The 17,248-nt window shown below is 36.3% G+C and overlaps 1 protein-coding gene across 1 annotated transcript; it reads left to right on the forward strand.

Annotated features, from left to right (window-relative positions):
- The first annotated feature begins 8,027 nt into the window (after positions 1-8,027).
- LOC106068619 (serine-rich adhesin for platelets-like) lies at positions 8,028-15,660 on the forward strand. Its single transcript, XM_056004186.1, has 3 exons — positions 8,028-8,153; positions 8,872-9,023; positions 11,243-15,660. The coding sequence occupies exons 2-3, from the start codon at positions 8,902-8,904 to the stop codon at positions 15,315-15,317; spliced, it is 4,197 nt and encodes a 1,398-aa protein (XP_055860161.1). The 5' UTR covers positions 8,028-8,153; positions 8,872-8,901; the 3' UTR covers positions 15,318-15,660.
- Positions 15,661-17,248: the final 1,588 nt, after the last annotated feature.

Below are 17,248 nucleotides of genomic sequence, written 5' to 3' on the forward strand. Positions count from 1 at the left end.
GTTGTTGTAATCAAATAAAATTCATTTTTAAAAAGTATCAACAAACCAATGAATGTGGTAGTTTACGTTGAAAATAAAAACACTTAAACAAGATAATGCCTCATTTTACCCTCATACCAAATTACCATAGTTTTTAAATCCATATATTGCTATCAACGCGTCGAGTTATACATTTTTAATGCCTTGTGAATGGGGCTATTCATATTATAGACCTCGTATTGTCAATCTACCAGAATTCATAAGAAAAAAAAACAACACTTGAACCTAACGTAGATTTCATGCCAATGGTGTGCTGAGACTGTTGAAGCAAAAACCCATTCATGTGTTGAGGGCCAGACTTTGAGTGAATCATATCAGATGGGAGTATATAGCAGATATGTAAATTGTTTGGGTCTGAGCCGTGGGAATGTTGTCAGGTCAAAAGTTAGACGCTATATACAGAGATGTGAACTACGACAATAGTGTCTTCATGTATGTAAGGTAAGAGAAAAAAACGGTTTCATAATTTAATCAAGTATTCTACAGCTATAATCCCAAACTAACTTTGTACATAGTTTTATGATGGGAGTGTCAGCTGGTACGCTCTGAATGGCATTTGTGTATATGGTATACAATACTGGCGACAGGACGCACCCTTGCTGCGCTCCAGTGCTAAGTTCTCTCGTGCCTGACACATGCCCGTTCACTTTTATATATTTTGGGCGTTTGATAAGAAAGTTTAGAATCCAAGCTTAAATGTTTTTGCTAACGTTCAATTCAGAAAGTTTTTGTATCCTGCGATGTGGTTGGATGGTGTTGAATGCGGATGAAAAATTTACGAATAAAACTCTGGCGTAGTGTCTCTGGGTATCAAGATGATGGTATAGAGTATAGACAATTCAGCATGAATAGTGTTACATCTTCTGTACTTCTTGACGGTTTGTAAGCAAACTGGTGCGGGTCAAGACGTGTTTCGACTTCTTTCAGTAGATGTTTTAAAATCATTTTCTCCAGTCACTTCATTGGAATTGATGTCAGTGCTACGGGACGTTGTTGGAAGCAATGATCTTTTTTTTTGGGTACTGGAATTATTTCAGATGTCTTCCAAATGGAAGCTATTTTGTGCGTTTGCCAGGACTGGTTGAAGATAGCACAGAAGATATAAGACAGTTGTTCCGCACATAGCTTTACAAGTTTGCCACTTAATTTGTCGGGTCCTGAAGTTTTGGCAGTGTTTACTTGTTTAAATATTTTAATCACTTCTTGTTTATTGAACAGTTCTTGAGATTGGTTTAGATTGCTGTTGTCAAATAAAGCCAATACATCATGGTGGTCTTTCTCAAAGTCGTGGCAGTCAAATCGGCTGTAGAAATCATTTAATTCATTGGCAAATTTGTTATTGTCAGCGACACACATTGGTTCGCGCTTAGGTACGTAGCCAGTAATTTGTTTCAAGCCAACAAGCTTTAGAGTTATTTTTCTTGAAAGAGCTTTCAAGTTTTTTTTTCTTCAATCTCTCTTTTCCTTCAAATAATTTCTTTTTAAGGGCTTTTATGGCTGAGATGAATTTAGAAGAACTGCTCTTGAACATTCTTTTCTTGTATAGAATCTCTTCCTTTATGTCTTTGGTCATCCAGGGTCTATTGTTACTGAATGTTATAATTTTCTTCTTTGGTACAATCATGTTTTCACAGAACTGGATGTACGAGTTGACGGTTGTGGTAAGTTCATCTGTCTGGGCAGTTGTTTACAAACATGTCCCAATCTGTTTGCTCCAGACAACTTTGTAGCTGTAAAACAGAGTCGTCAGACCATGACTGGATGGACTGTGCTAAGGGTTTGGTTGTTGAAAAGGAATAGGACTGTAAGCACTTGATCCAGAATTGTGTAACTGACATTGAGAAGAAAAAAAAATGACGGCATCACTATTGATGTTATGCTTGTGGCAGTGTCTTAGTTGCATTATATATTATATATATGTCCATGAATCATACAGTGAGTTCCGATAACTTTTGGAGATTTATTCTGTATCAAACATTGAAATCCAGACCGACATCCAAGCACACTTGGAGCGCCATCTGATCAGGCATCACAAATATTTTAGTAATAAATCTTTTACTTTTCTAAACATGAACAGTGACATTTGATTAGAAAATCGCTCTACATTTTGTAAGGGATTCGGCTCTAACCATCACTTGAACAATGTCTTTGGTCGATGGCAATATCAACGGTGTAAGATTTCATAGCTCTGTCAATTCTGAGAGTTTCCAAATAAGGTTTTGATTATCGCCACCTGAGTTAAATCTGGATTTCTTGACTCTGTCAGATTTAAAGCAAGAATACTGCATGTCCTTATTGTCCAACTTTGGACTTTGCTCTGGTTTCAAACAGATAAAACTTCAGTACAAATAACGTATCGGAGTTTTTTAATTCATGCTGATTGAAATATGGAAATACAACCAAAAAGCGAAAAATGGTCATTCGAGATCCATGATCATAGAATATTTCGTGATGAATATATTATCTTCAATATCATGGACTATAAAGGGATGAATATATTATCTTCAATATCATGGACTATAAAGGGATGAATATATTATCTTCAATATCATGGACTATAAAGGGATGAATATATTATCTTCAATATCATGGACTATAAAGGGATGAATATATTATCTTCAATATCATGGACTATAAAGGGATGAATATATTATCTTCAATATCATGGACTATAAAGGGATGAATATATTATCTTCAATATCATGGACTATAAAGGGATGAATATATTATCTTCAATATCATGGACTATAAAGGGATGAATATATTATCTTCAATATCATGGACTATAAAGGGATGAATATATTATCTTCAATATCATGGACTATAAAGGGATGAATATATTATCTTCAATATCATGGACTATAAAGGGATGAATATATTATCTTCAATAATATGGACTATAAAGGGATGAATATATTATCTTCAATATCATGGACTATAAAGGGATGAATATATTATCTTCAATATCATGGAATATAAAGGGAGGAATATATTAGCTTCAATATCATGGAATATAAAGGGATGAATATATTATCTTCAATATCATGGACTATAAAGGGATGAATATATTAGCTTCAATATCATGGACTATAAAGGGATGAATATATTATCTTCAATATCATGGACTATAAAGGAATGGCGTTTCAATTGCTTCAGGACGTGCTAAAATCTTCAATATAAAAATATTGTTTGCTCCCACAACAAAGGTAACGCGTTACACGATTGCAATTTCAAAATACTTTTGTTGCGACAAATGTTTTATTTGTAAAATGTTTTACATGTTTCGGATGTTCCTTCAGAGTTGAAGATAGTTTACTTCCTAGTCCAAACCTCCCGCAGGACGACGGGGGATGGGAGCGGGCAGGGTTTGAACCCTCGACCGTCGATAAATCCGAACGACAGTCCAGCGCGCAAACCGCACGACCAGGCAGCCATGTATATATGCCTATATATAAAAGAAATAGCTACCAACAGAAAAGCTTGTCTTGTTTTAAACAGTGTTGTTAGACTCACTCAAAGTGCCCTCTATATCCTCTGGTAATACGTCCGTGTTCTTAAGTATATCTCCAGCACTCTTTACTCTCGTTTCATGATTTAAGGTATGTAGTAATTGGAGAATCCATCATCTCTCTAGGGACCACGTCCAGAGGTAAATGTAGATCATCTCTGCTACAAATGTGCCCCTCTCAACACGTATGAAACGACGATAAAAAAAAAATAAACTTCCGATGAGTACTAGATGAAAAAGCAAAATTTCCGGTGGTCTTAGGCAACCCCTGGCATATGGTCATTCGACCCCCAGGTTGAGAACCCCTGCACTAGAGGCACGGTACGACTTGATTCGTCAGTGTATTCTTACGATGATGTGCCTCGTACGCGGGTATACGGCCCTAGGCCGAAAAAAAAAAGAGAGGGTATCACTGTTTTATATAATGTAGCCTTACTTGTCCAGAGGGCTAAAATTATAAATAATAATAAGGCCTGTGACTTCGAGTTCGAAGATTAATGAAAATGTAGTATTTCCCGTGGCTAAGCAACCCCAGCTGTGACCTACATATTTTGCAAAAAAAAAAAAAATATAAATAAAATAATAAGCTTTTTTTGAATAACTTATTTCTAATCACAAATAACAATTCCGGTGTCTCCACCAGGAGCTAAATCTATTTCGTTCCGTTCTTAACTCGACCACAACGATTTACAGATCTAGTTTTGGTTGATATTTTAACGAGTACAAATGTCTCATTGACTTAACGAGCATTTCAAACTCTTTCCATCTTTAATTTTTACTTTTCATTCGCTTTCTTTATTACTATACCTCTATTCAAGTCAGAGTTTCATGGAACCTGGAACCAGGAACCACAAACATGGAACCTGCATGGATGCTGATCTCAAAAAAACGTCTCTAACGTTTCTCCCTGAAATTTAACAGTTGATGTAAACCGCTGAGAAAAGAATTACTAGCTCGATGGCCACATGGCGAAAACTCGAGTTTGGCCGTTATAATTTTTCAACAAAAAAATAATAAAATGTAAATTTGGCTTGAGAACTAGACTTACATCTAAGGCCAACTTGGGTTTTGAAAGGACTATAGCGTTCGGGAATTTCCGAATGTAAGGCATTATAGATTCAAAAGTTTAATACTTTTAAGTTCATAGAAATTCTGCGCCTCTAAGTCTAGATTTAAAGGCCTATCATTGGAATTATTTCATTTTTAAAAAATGACCTTGTTAGCCGTAGTGTACTGATAACTGAGTTGTTTATTAAAATTTAATGTTGCTTTAAGTTTGTTGCAAGATTTGTAAGTATCAGGGGCGTAACTAGGGATTTGGGGGCCCGGGGGGATTGACCTCTTTGGGGGCCCCTTGCATTTTGACATTCGACATATGACATGAGATAATGTACGCAAAAATAAATAAGCCCCAAATCAAATTGGTTCAGTATATCAGTAAACTTAACAAAAAGTAATCATCAAGACTCTTTTAATGAATAATACCGTTGTTTATTAGTTAAATAATGCACAAGTGACAAATCTAAATTGATATCGCTTCACATCTATAACATCAACTACATCGATACTTTCTAGTATTTGTGACTTCACTGACATTAAAGCTATAATAAGCCTTTCTTGCGTCTTTGTGCTCCTGACATAGTTTTTGATGAACTTGAGCTTTGAGAATGATCTCTCACATGACGTAATGGAAGTAGCCTGAGTTAGCAGTATTCGGAGGAGGTTGCAAAGTTTGAGCACACGTAATTCCCATATGAAGCCTGTTTCCTCAATATGACATCATTGAAAAAGCGATTTTCCCTTTATTTCATCATACAAACAGGAAAAGTAGCACAGTTTGTCACAAGCGTGTCTTAATCTAACAGGTGTCTTGGTTCAAGAAGAAACCCAAAGGTATCCATTTTCTTTCCAGCCTTTGGAATCTGCCCTTCATCTCCATATAAAATCTGTCCAGCACTTCTGTCGCAACACGTTTGAATTGCAGTTCTTTTGACAGTCCTACATTAGAACTCAACTTCCAATCAAGTCTTTTCTTTCTTCTGGTTGTTTTGATTACAGGGAATCCATAGTATTCACTACCTTCTTTTGCTTTTTCGATGGATTTTTGGTTTTTGTCAGTTTCTCATCATTTTGCAGAAAGCATGAAAGGGTACTAATTTCTTTAGCAGCTTTCCGTATATGCAGTCCAGACTTTTGTAGCTTCTTCCGAACTATATTAATTGGGCGCAGGAGCTTTGACCAGAATTCAAGATAGGCAAAAAATTCTTAATTTTCCACTGCATGAAGAAGATTTTGTGCTAATATTATATGGTACCAGTATTATGTCATTGTTTGTTGTTTATGTTTTGTGCGAAAGCAAAAGGATTCAGAGCATACAAAAGTGTGAAAGATCCATATCTCGTTATGCTCGAGTATAGAAATACTTCGATAAGTGGACTGCCGTATTCACCATCACAACTGCTGACGAGTAGAAGACTCAGGGAATCATTCCAACTGATCACAAACTATTGAAACCATCGGTAGCTCAAAATGCAGAGACATTACTCAACGAATGACAGATGAAAAGCTAAGTGAAATACGATGCAAAAGCAAGACTACCTAAAGATTATTCTGTCGGAGAGTTCGTCTAGGTCAAACATGGCAGAAAGCAGTTGTCATAAAAAACATTCATCACCCAGATCTTACATCATAAAGACAAACGATGGAAAAACATACAGAAGAAATCAACACTTTTTGAAAAAGAGTTTTGATGAAGACATCTCTGGGTACTATGATACCGATGAAGACAATGAACTGCAAACTGTTGGAACAAACGAAACAGACAGTTATAGACCAACGTCTAGAGAACTTGTTGTGCCAGTCAAGACAACCAGAAATGGACGAATTGTTAAAGTTCCTAGTAGACAGGGCCGGCCTTAGGCCACTGCAGCCTATGCGGTCGCAGTGGGCGCCGCGCTTTCATAGGCCCCGCGCTAATTCCAAATGTACATTATTAAATTAAACCATTATAACGTATGTAAAATAACAGGGTTTTCGCGACCTCCTGATTTTCCAGGGCCTCCAGGAAATCTCATGAAAAGGCAAAATATAGCCTACGATAAAGTCCTGAATTTTTTTTTAATTTATTCAAATCTCCTGAAGAATAGACGAAATTGACATTTTGGGGTGCCAATATATAAAAAGTGGCATTGCAAGCTTTCATTTGATAAAAATGTATTGCAAAGACGAAAGTAGGCCTATTTTCTAATTCAAAAAAAAAAATACCCAGACTAGGCCCCGCGCGATCCGTTTCGCATAGGGCCCAGCAAATGCTAGGACCGGCCCTGCTAATAGATATCACTCTTAAAAACTTTAAAAGGAAGGGTGTGATAATAACTTCAAAAGGAAGGATGTGCTAATATTATATGATATTACGTCATTATTTTTTGTTTATGTTTTGTGCGAAAGCAAAAGGATTAGATGTAAATAAAAAGGGAGTTTCTATTGGATTGAGGAAAGATTAATAAATGGGTAATAACTCGAGTGTGAAGTTTAATTCTGAAATTATAGACGCCAAACCCGAATAATGGACAATTTTAGCATTATTAAGAATAACTTTTAGATCTGTTATACTCGATTCTGTAAATTTTGCTTCAAGGTTAATTAGTGTAGCCATATAATACTCGCCATTTAGATCTATTATTAGTAAAGGTAACAAGATACCTGGAATTCGCTGTATATCATGCAGTTTTATTCGTGGCAACAAAGTTTAAATTTAAAATGTAAGACTAATTATTTTTAAAAACTTTGATCTCTGTGGGAAAAAATATTTTTAAAATGTCAACAGTCAACGTACTGATAGACCTAGATCTAGGTTTAGTCTTTGTGATAAATTTAATCCATAAATGTTGAAAAAAAGGACACCCGTTGACACTATTTGTCAATCAAATATATTAATTTATGTATTTACAAATAAATTTCGGAAACCCATTTGGGGGCCCCCCCAAGGTGGGGGCCCGGGGGGATTTTAAAATTCTCCCCCCCCATCCCCCCCCCCCTTAGTTACGCCACTGGTAAGTATGTCATATATTTCTACGTAGGCCTAAATCTAATATATATTGTATCTAGATTCTAGATCTTGACGTAGACGTAGACATCTAGGCTAGATCTTAAGAGTCCTAAACAGAAGTCCAAGTCCAGGATTAGATCTAAATGTCCATATTACGACAGATATCAATAAATAATCGCTGACCGAATTTATAACATCGTTTGTTTAATTATCTGATGGTGTCAACATCACAGGTTCGATACCTAGATTGAACCAAGTATGTTTTTTATTTATTTCATTATATATTAAGATTATATATTGTCTTTTTTTTCAATGTTTTTTTTTTATGTTTTTCTTGTTTGTTTGTTTTTTTTAATGTTATAATGTATTTATACATGAGCTTGAAAACTTGGCTTCTTCCTCTCAAAGCAACTGATGTGACCTACAGAGAGGCAGGTCCCGGAACAGTTTGGAAACAGCTCTTCATTTTTCCTCTGGGTAGACTCCCGAGGTCTTCACAATGTTTGGATATAACTTCAAGGCAGCAGAAGTTTGGATTCAGAGTTTTGCTTCTCCTAGGTGAGTAGTCTGCCTTGGCTAACGAGCCTTTCTAACCTTATCTCATATAGTACATATGTTCTTTATAAAAACAGAAGAGAATTACGTCCTACACATATACATTCGTCAATCTTATCTTATCTTATCTTATCTAATACAGACGTTACTTCAAAAAAGAAGATGATTACGTCCTACGCGTCATGCATTTAGTCATGCATATTAACCAAATGACTTAAATTCTGCCAAGTCACTGGTTTTGCTGGCTAGCTCAGGCAACCCATTCCATGCTCTAATAGCACTAGGGAAGAAGGAGCATTTGTACAAATTTGTCCTAGCATATGGGACGAGGAATGTGCCTTTATCTTTGTGTCTTTCTGAGTATTTTATTAGATTTTGTTTTAGTATTTAAAGATTATGGTTCAGTGTTTCATGTATAATTGCTACTTTACTTTTCAGTCTTCTATCCTGAAGGCTTTCTAAATTTAGTGATTAAACTAAAGGTGTTACTCTGGTTAATGTCATGTATGTCAATCAGAGACTTAACTCTGGCAATTAATTGGTTTCCTTCACTGATGCAGGCAACCCGTTCAATGCTCTAATGGCAATTAAAGTAAGGAGCACTTGTACGAAGTGGTCCTAGAATATGGTATTAGATATCAGCTCTTATACTTGTGTCTTTACAAGCGTAAGCAACTTTTACTTTAAAAAGGCATTAAGATACATTTTATATTATTCACAGACAGAAGTTTTACGTTTGTCTAAAGCAGGCATGATGTACGCATTAATGCTTATACTCATCAGTAGCATCAGTCCGGTTGTGTCAGATACCTCTGGGATCAGCTTTAACGTCAATGGCTACACTTTTATCTTTGATCAACAAAATCTTATCAAGTGAGTAGTTTTTTTGGTCAAGCCAGCAATGTGCCTTTGTTCACATTCTTAATTTTTTTTCCCCTTTCAGACCTTGTGGTCTGTAAAGGTCATCTGATTCTGTGGCCTACGGTTAACGAGGGTGTCATGCCAGCATAACAACCAGCCTTTACTTTTCCCCAACTAATGTCAGGTACCCATTAGAGCTGGGTGGACTCAGAGGCGCCCAAGGATCCATATTCTTAATTGATGTGTTTTTAACCTAATTTGCTTTTTTTTTTAATGGGATTGGGGAAGGGCGTTGATTTTATCGTAACTAACACTTAAGTTGTAACATGTGTTTTTCTACCACTTCCAATTCTGGAATCAAGTTGAAACTTTGCACCAATGTGTCTGACCAAACATGAATCAATAAAAAGAAAACTGCTTGCATAAGTGATTTTAAAAAAATAGATTTTTCGCTTTCAGAAAAGAAAAAGCAGCCGTTGCATCAGAACTTTGAATGGTCTAAATTAGTCTAAAATATTGTGATGTCGGATTTTCACTATCTTTTGTAGTTTACGAGATCGAAACGGGACTTACAGACAGACAGGCCACACTAAACTAATAGCGTCTTTTTACCTTTCGGAGACGCTAAAAAACCTAACCATTTTGTCAGGGGCACTCAAACAGAACAAGTCTGGGGCAGTCAAACAGAACAAGTCAGTGGAACTCAAACAGAACAAGTCTGGGGCACTCAAACAGAACAAGTCTGGGGCAGTCTGGGGCAGTCAAACAGAACAAGTCAGTGGAACTCAAACAGAACAAGTCTGGGGCAGTCAAACAGAACAAGTCTGGGGCAGTGAAACAGAAGCACGGTCTTCTCTTCTTCCTTTCTTTGATATCGAAATAAGGGAAATCTCTCTATATCTATCTATATATTTCCCTTTATTATGTTTTGTGCACATTTTATTGTCCCACTAAAGGTAAATCACTGTAATCTTTTGTTTGTTTGCATTTTAATTAAAAAAGCTTTTATAAACTCTCAATAAATGAATCAATAAAAAATTAACCAATTAGTTAAGCGTACCAGACAGACATGAAATAACGATTAAAATTAGGAAGAAACAAGCAAAATATTGTTAAAACCCTGCCATGCACACCGCCATCCAAGCAGAAGGAGCGCACGGCCAGAAACTAGACAGAAAGAGGATGTTGACATCAGGAGAAGAACGATTTCCGGCCAGTCTAGAACCGATAGGAAGATGTTGTGCTCCATGCAGATGTCCTATGTGTTTGTCATGTCTCCATGTAAATAAGCATCTATGTCTCGTTGAGTTGCCTCCCTTCAATTATTACAATTTAATTTTTTAAAAATCCTTTTTTTTTTCAAAAAACAAAGCTTATCTTAAGTTGAAGAACTCCGCCTATAAAAACTATATCTATCAGTAATGTGCAAGTTATTTGACTTATTCAATATGAAACAAAATTAGGCATAAGGCATAAATAATTTTTTTAAAAAGTAACCTATTTGGCAATTAATTGATGGTAATTCATTATTTTGTTTAATGCCAACAAAGAACTAATACTTGTCAATACTTTTCTCCCTCACGCATTCTCCGATCAAGTTGTTACTTTAAACAATTATTTATCGTATCTAAGAAAACATGAATCGATAAACAAAAATATTTAATTAGTCTATTAATTATTGGTAATTAATTATTTTGTTTGATATCAAATAAGGGAAATAACTTGTACATTATTGGTAGATATAGCTTTAAGGACAGAGCTCTTCCCCTTTACATAAGCTTTGTTCGTTTGCTTGTTTTTTAAAGGATTTTTTCATATGTTTTTTCTTATTTTTCTTTAACTTGGAATCACGAAAATATTAAACGCACACCACAAACACTCAACATCATTTGATTTCACCAGTAGATTCACAAAAGCAAAAATAATAACATTATTTCAAAATTGAGCTATGTCCCCTGTAACCCTCCCTTGTTTATATACTCTCTCTAATCTACGTATCTTCCATTGGTCCAATTAACTAGTAATCTATTTTTAGTACCATGGAAATCCCAATGTCTATTCTTAGCAAGTAACAGTATCTGCTAGAAGCTAATTAAACAACATATTTATGAGAACAATAAAAAATTGATGCGTAACTATTGTATTATGAATATTTTCTCGAGCCTAATTAGACCACTATTAGACCTTGACGCGTACATTAAGTAAAAATGGCTTACATTTTTTTTTCTCAGAGCGATGGACTGCTTTAATCAGACGGCATATTTTTGTGTTATCAAAACGTTATATGAAAATAATAAGGTTCTAACGGCAGAAGAGATATCCCTTTCAAACATGACACTTGTTGCGGCTGGCAGCGAGACTTACTCCAAGTATGTTAAATGTGCATCGCCTTCAGAGACGTCCACACAGCAAATCTGGTGCAGCAGAGTGCATCAAAACGCTGCCTTAACACAGAGCGACACTGCAGGCTCCAAATGCCACGCTCTGGGAGTGATCTCGAACGGCACTGTACTGTTTCAGTTCAACTTGATATTTCATATCAACGATAATGTGGTTCACTCTTCAGTGCAAGAGGTGAACACCTCCAGGTTTGAAGTTTCATCTTGTACACAAAACAGCATCACATCCTTTATCTACCATGACTCGAGTACATCTGTATATACTGCAGCCTACACAAGCTCTGTACCGCTTACAGACAGAGCATTGCAGACATCTGCTTTAAGTTCCTACTTCTCACTAATTACTGCAACACTTTCTGGTGATTTTGTTCATCACACTTCCAATAACTCTGAGACCACTGACTTGATGTCTTCTTTAGAAACTTTTAGTCATCTAAGTACTATGCCCATGGATGCCAGGACTGCTTCAAGGTCGCCACAAATAGCATCAATATCAATTTTAGTAGATCTGTTTTCTGATGCTTCTAATTATATTGAAAGTTTTGTCACATCTTTGACAAGAGAAATCGTGAATGCATCACTCATTGATGTTTTAGCATTAACTTCGACATTTAATTTCGTGGATGATTTCACAAAATCTGTGGCTTTATACGAAACTTCGCATGTAAATTACACTTTTAATGACGCCCTAACAATTGAGAAAAGCTCAACAGTACCTGTCAACTTTACATCTGTCAATGAGTTTATCAGTGTTACACCTTCCACATCACCTGTCAGCTTTACAGGTGCAAGTGAACATATCAGCCTTACTCCTTCAACATTACCTGTCAGCTTTACATCTGCCAATGAGTTTATCAGTGCTACACCTTCCACATCATATGTCAGCTTTACAGCTGCAAGTGAACATATCAGTCTCTTTTCTTCAACATTACCAGTTAGCTTTACAACTGCAAATGAGCCTATCAGTCTTACACCGTTAACAGTGCCTGTCATCTTTACAACTGAAATTGAATCTTTCAGCCCTACTACTTCCGCAGTGCCTGTCAGCTTTACAGCTGCAACTGAGCATATCAGTCTTACAACCTCAACAGTAACTGACAGCTTTTTAACTGCAATCAAACCTATCAGTCTTGCAACCTCAACAGTAACTGACAGCTTTACAACTGCAATCAAACCCATCAATCTTACAACCTCAACAGTAACTGACAGCTTTACAACTGCAATCAAACCCATCAATCTTACAACCTCAACAGTAACTGACAGCTATATTACCATAACATTTATAACTTTTTCTAGTCTCAGCAGTTCAGTGCTTTCAATAATATCGCAGACGGGTGTGCCAACAGTTGCATATGAAATGAATTTTACAGATTTTGAAACTCTACTAACCAAATCATCTTTTAACATTACAGCAGAATTTTCAACAAGATCTGAATCTTCAGGAATTGTTGAGCCAACTTCATCTTCAGTCTTTACAAACTCACAAGACAATGAAAGTAAACATCTGACTTCTTCGATGGACGTTGCAGCCGAACTTTCACACATAAGAGAAACTTCAATCAATGTTGATTTAGATTCTATAGACTCTCTATCTCCGACAAATTTAGCCCCTACAGTTTACACGCAAAATACAGAGTCAGCATCTTTTAATACCTCTGTGATACGTGTTACGGCCGCTACAACATTGGCAATGGAATTTATGAACACGAACTTGGCAGTAAGTGATGTTCCCGCAGCTTCTTTAAGAAATACAGAAACTACATCTTCTAACAATTTAGCAATAGACGTTCCTACAGACTTTAACACTTCACCAAATAGCGTTCATTTAGCTATGAGTAAATCAGAATGGATACTACGTGGATATTCTACCACTTCAGTGGATATGTTATATACAGTTCAAACTGAATTAGAAGATCTATTACCTACAACCTTTGTCAGTTCATTTGGCATTTTACACTCAACACATATCTCTTCAACGGAAATACCAACCATTGCCCCAACTATGTCGGTAGATATCTTACTTAAGACATCATTCACTATAACAGATGCACTATTGGTACCATCTAGCACGTTATTAGATTTATTGCACACCACCCAAAGAAATGTAGAAGATATATCTACAGGCTCAATAAAAACGTTATATATCTTACCTACACCATCTGCCACTTCAAAAGATATTTTGCCTACAGCCCCAACCAGTTTAGTAGATATATTACTGACAGCCTCAGTGTCTTCAACAGATGTACCAAGCATGGCATCAAGCGTGCCACTGGACATGTTCTCAACAGGCTCAGCCACAACAATGGATGTAACATCGGCATCATCAGACAGTTCACGAGATGCGTTACACGCAACTCAAACCAATTTAGAAGATGCGTTACACTCAGGTTTAGCACAAACATCGTCTATATTTCTCACATCCCACGCCACTTCTGAAGAAATTTTGCCAAGTTTAAAAACCAGTTTAGCAGATGTATTGTCATCGGAAAATACACTAAAAGGAGCCTCAGAAATGTCAGTAGATATCGTTCTTACTTCCTTTAACACTACGGATGGTGTAATACTGGAACCATCGACTATTTCAGCTACATTCACTTTAGTTTATTTGTCGTATTTAGATATAACCACTACATCTGATATACAAACACTTTTAACAGCTTCTATAAATGTAGCACCCACTGTCTCAAGCCTGACTGAAGACTTATTGCTTCAAATTTCGACCACGTCTGAACATTTTTTTCAATTATCTTCAGGAAGTCAAGAAGATGTCGTTTCATTTGATTCTACCACTCTTACACCAAGTAGAAGTACCACTAACATGCCTGTAGATAGTGCAGACATAGACTCTTCTTTTTTGACAGATGTTTCATTCATCAACGATTTAACCTCTTTACATGTGGTAGAAAATACAACTCTTTCTTTCTATGTACTCCATTCAACTTCTAGTTCAGAACTTGTGTCTACAGCATTCATTACATCAGATGAGTATCAAGCTACCTTCTCAACTATCGATGCAAGAAGCAAATCAATAAATACAACATCAATTGCTATGTTATATCCAACAACATTTTTAGAACCATCGCAAACTACTTCGACTTACTATATAAAGTCAACCTTAGTAAAAGAGACGCCAGAATTAATAAGAACGACACACCAGTTGTCAACTTATACTTTTTACGATGGAACTGGGCGCATAACACCACTATCTACAAATACATTTTCAACAATGCTCTCAGAAGTTACAGATGCTATTAATCTAATACCAAGTTCTACTACTTTTATAGCCTATGTTCTTCTTGATGCAACTGTTTTCTCTGAAGTTCAAAGCGAACAAATTCTCACTGTAAGTGGAGCATCAAAATCTCAAAGTTCACAGCTTACATCTTATTTATCTCTGACATTGTACAAATCGTCTACCGTAGCTTTAAATACAGCAGCAGAAACAATAGCCAAGTCACTTGAACCTTTCTACACATACTTAGAGAACTCGTCTCAATCCTATGCAAGAAAGTCTAGTATTATTTATGACTCATTGGCCTTATTCAGCAATTTACATCCAATAGTCTCGCCAAGTAGATCCACATCTATGACGTATGAACTTCCGTTGTCAGGTTCCTCGTTCTTTGAGTCCAGTGCTCGCAGTGTGAGCATCAGTACATCGACAGACACCGTTTCAACTGTCTCCAGTACACCAGACACTACATCGAATACCACAAAAGTGATTTCTTATATATCCAGCTATATCAACACCTCAGAGAAGAATCGGATCATCGGAATCACTTTTGGTGTCTTAGGATTTGCTGCCGTACTGATTGTATTAGTGTTTGTGGTGAAAAAGATCAGATCTGTGAATAGAGAGAGCAGATTCAGGTCAGAGTTTGACAGAGCTTCGCACTACTCTTGCTAGACGCTGAACAGGTAACGCACTAACATTCGAGTGTTGGTTCGTCGTCTAGTCTAGCAATGTGATTGATAACAACATGTTTAAGAGAACCAATTATACAGATCTCGGGCACGGTGGCTGAGTGGTTAAGCGCTTGGCTTCGGAACCTGGCCTTCTGTCCACCAACAAGTGTGACGATATTTTAAAGCTTTTGCCAATGTAAGCTTATCTGTAAAATCAATAAATACTCACTGAATATGAAAGAATAGCAATAAAAACTGACCCAAGAAAATACATATGTGAGAATGATTAAACAGTTTCTATAGGGGATATATTTATTACACTACAGTCTTACAAGTAAAAATATGAAGTCTTCACGAGTCTGAAGTAAAATGAGACGTACAGTATATCATGTGGTTAGGCAGTCCCATCTTTGTTTCAGATTCTATTAACAGAATGTAATCTCCCTCGAGATAATACAAGATTGTATTATTACTATCATTTCTTTAATGATAAAAATCAAATAACGAAAACAATTTCAATCATAAATATCAATGTATGAAATAAACTTCAATCATAAATAGCAATGTATCAAATAAACTTCAATCATAAATATCAATGTATCAAATAAACTTCAATCATAAATACCAATAATTGAGTAAACTTCAAACATAAATATCAATAATGGAATAAACTTGTGAGTGGCCTAATAAACATGTGACTAACTTTCTCAGTCCCACTGCTTCTAAAACTATTTGAACACAATATTAGTTTTGTTTCCACTAGACCCGGGGTCGGCAACCTGCGGCTCGCGAGCCACATGCGGCTCTTTGGGTGTGAAGCTGCGGCTCTTTAGTTCTATACGCAAATATTATTTTTTTTTATCGAAACATTTTTTAAAATAGTTCTGAATCGTTTAATGAAAATTAGGCGCTGATTCTATCTCTCAGCCACTTGTACTCGCTTTTCACCATAACCCTTCCCCATTACACGCGTTTTGACTGTTGTCAGCGAGTGGGAAGCTCTCGGCCGTCGTCGCTTGTTTCTATGTAGTTTTTAATTCGCTTTCGATGCAAGACGAATATGCATCTTCACGTGCTTTGGCTGTGGCGTAAAGTTTGTTGTTTCAAATAAATGAGTTAGAAGCGATTATCTTCTCAAACTTAGAAGCACTCTATAAGTAATGCTAATATGGCCAGCTTTGCAGTACCACTAGAAGTTGCACAAAAAAAGCAAACCATTTAGAGATGGTCAGTACACCAAAGAATGCTTCCTACGTGCATCTGAAGAACCGTTTCGTTATTTAAAAAAAACAAACCAGAAATCTTGGGAAAAAAAGGCAAAGATTTGCCACTGTCCGCCGAAACAAAAGAAGATAGATTGGCTAAAATGTCTTCAAATGTAACATATTTGCAGGTGGAAGATATTCAACTACTTTCTTCTGCCCTATCACTTGGTATAATTGAGTCTTGCAGCATAAAAGACTCAGCACAAGTTGCCCTTTTTGTCAGGTATATGTCTTCCCAAGGTCCAAAGGAAGAACTTCAGGGTCTGATACCGCTATCGTGACAAACTAAAGGTGAGAATATAACGAATGCCATGCAAAAATACCTTGAAGACATTAAGATCAATTGAAATAAAATCGTTTAAATGCAAACTGATGGAGCTAGAAGTATGACGGGAGCAAATAAAGAGGCAACTACGATTCTTCAGAGCAAACCAAACCACGAAATTCTTACGTTTCACTGAATAATACACCATTCCGGTTGAAATAGTTGAGACCATAAATTTGATAATCAATATTGTTAACATAATCTTGTCAAATGCACTTCACCATTGTCAGTTTAAAGACTTAAATGGAGACTCAGTATTCCGAGCTCCTTCTTCCCAATAAAGTGCAATGGCTGAAACGTCTTGTTTGTGCTTGAATGGAATAAATATATTCCTAAATGAAA

Source organism: Biomphalaria glabrata, chromosome 11, assembly GCF_947242115.1.
Source record: "Biomphalaria glabrata chromosome 11, xgBioGlab47.1, whole genome shotgun sequence".
In the NCBI taxonomy this organism is placed as follows: Eukaryota; Metazoa; Mollusca; class Gastropoda; family Planorbidae; genus Biomphalaria; species Biomphalaria glabrata.

Bases quoted from the DNA above. Each gene is read 5' to 3' on its own strand.
- LOC106068619 (XM_056004186.1), top strand. From the start codon at position 8,902: ATGATGTACGCATTAATGCTTATACTCATCAGTAGCATCAGTCCGGTT. The intron at 9,024-11,242 runs GTGAGTAGTTTT...TTTTTTTCTCAG, and splicing joins GATCAACAAAATCTTATCAA to AGCGATGGACTGCTTTAATC.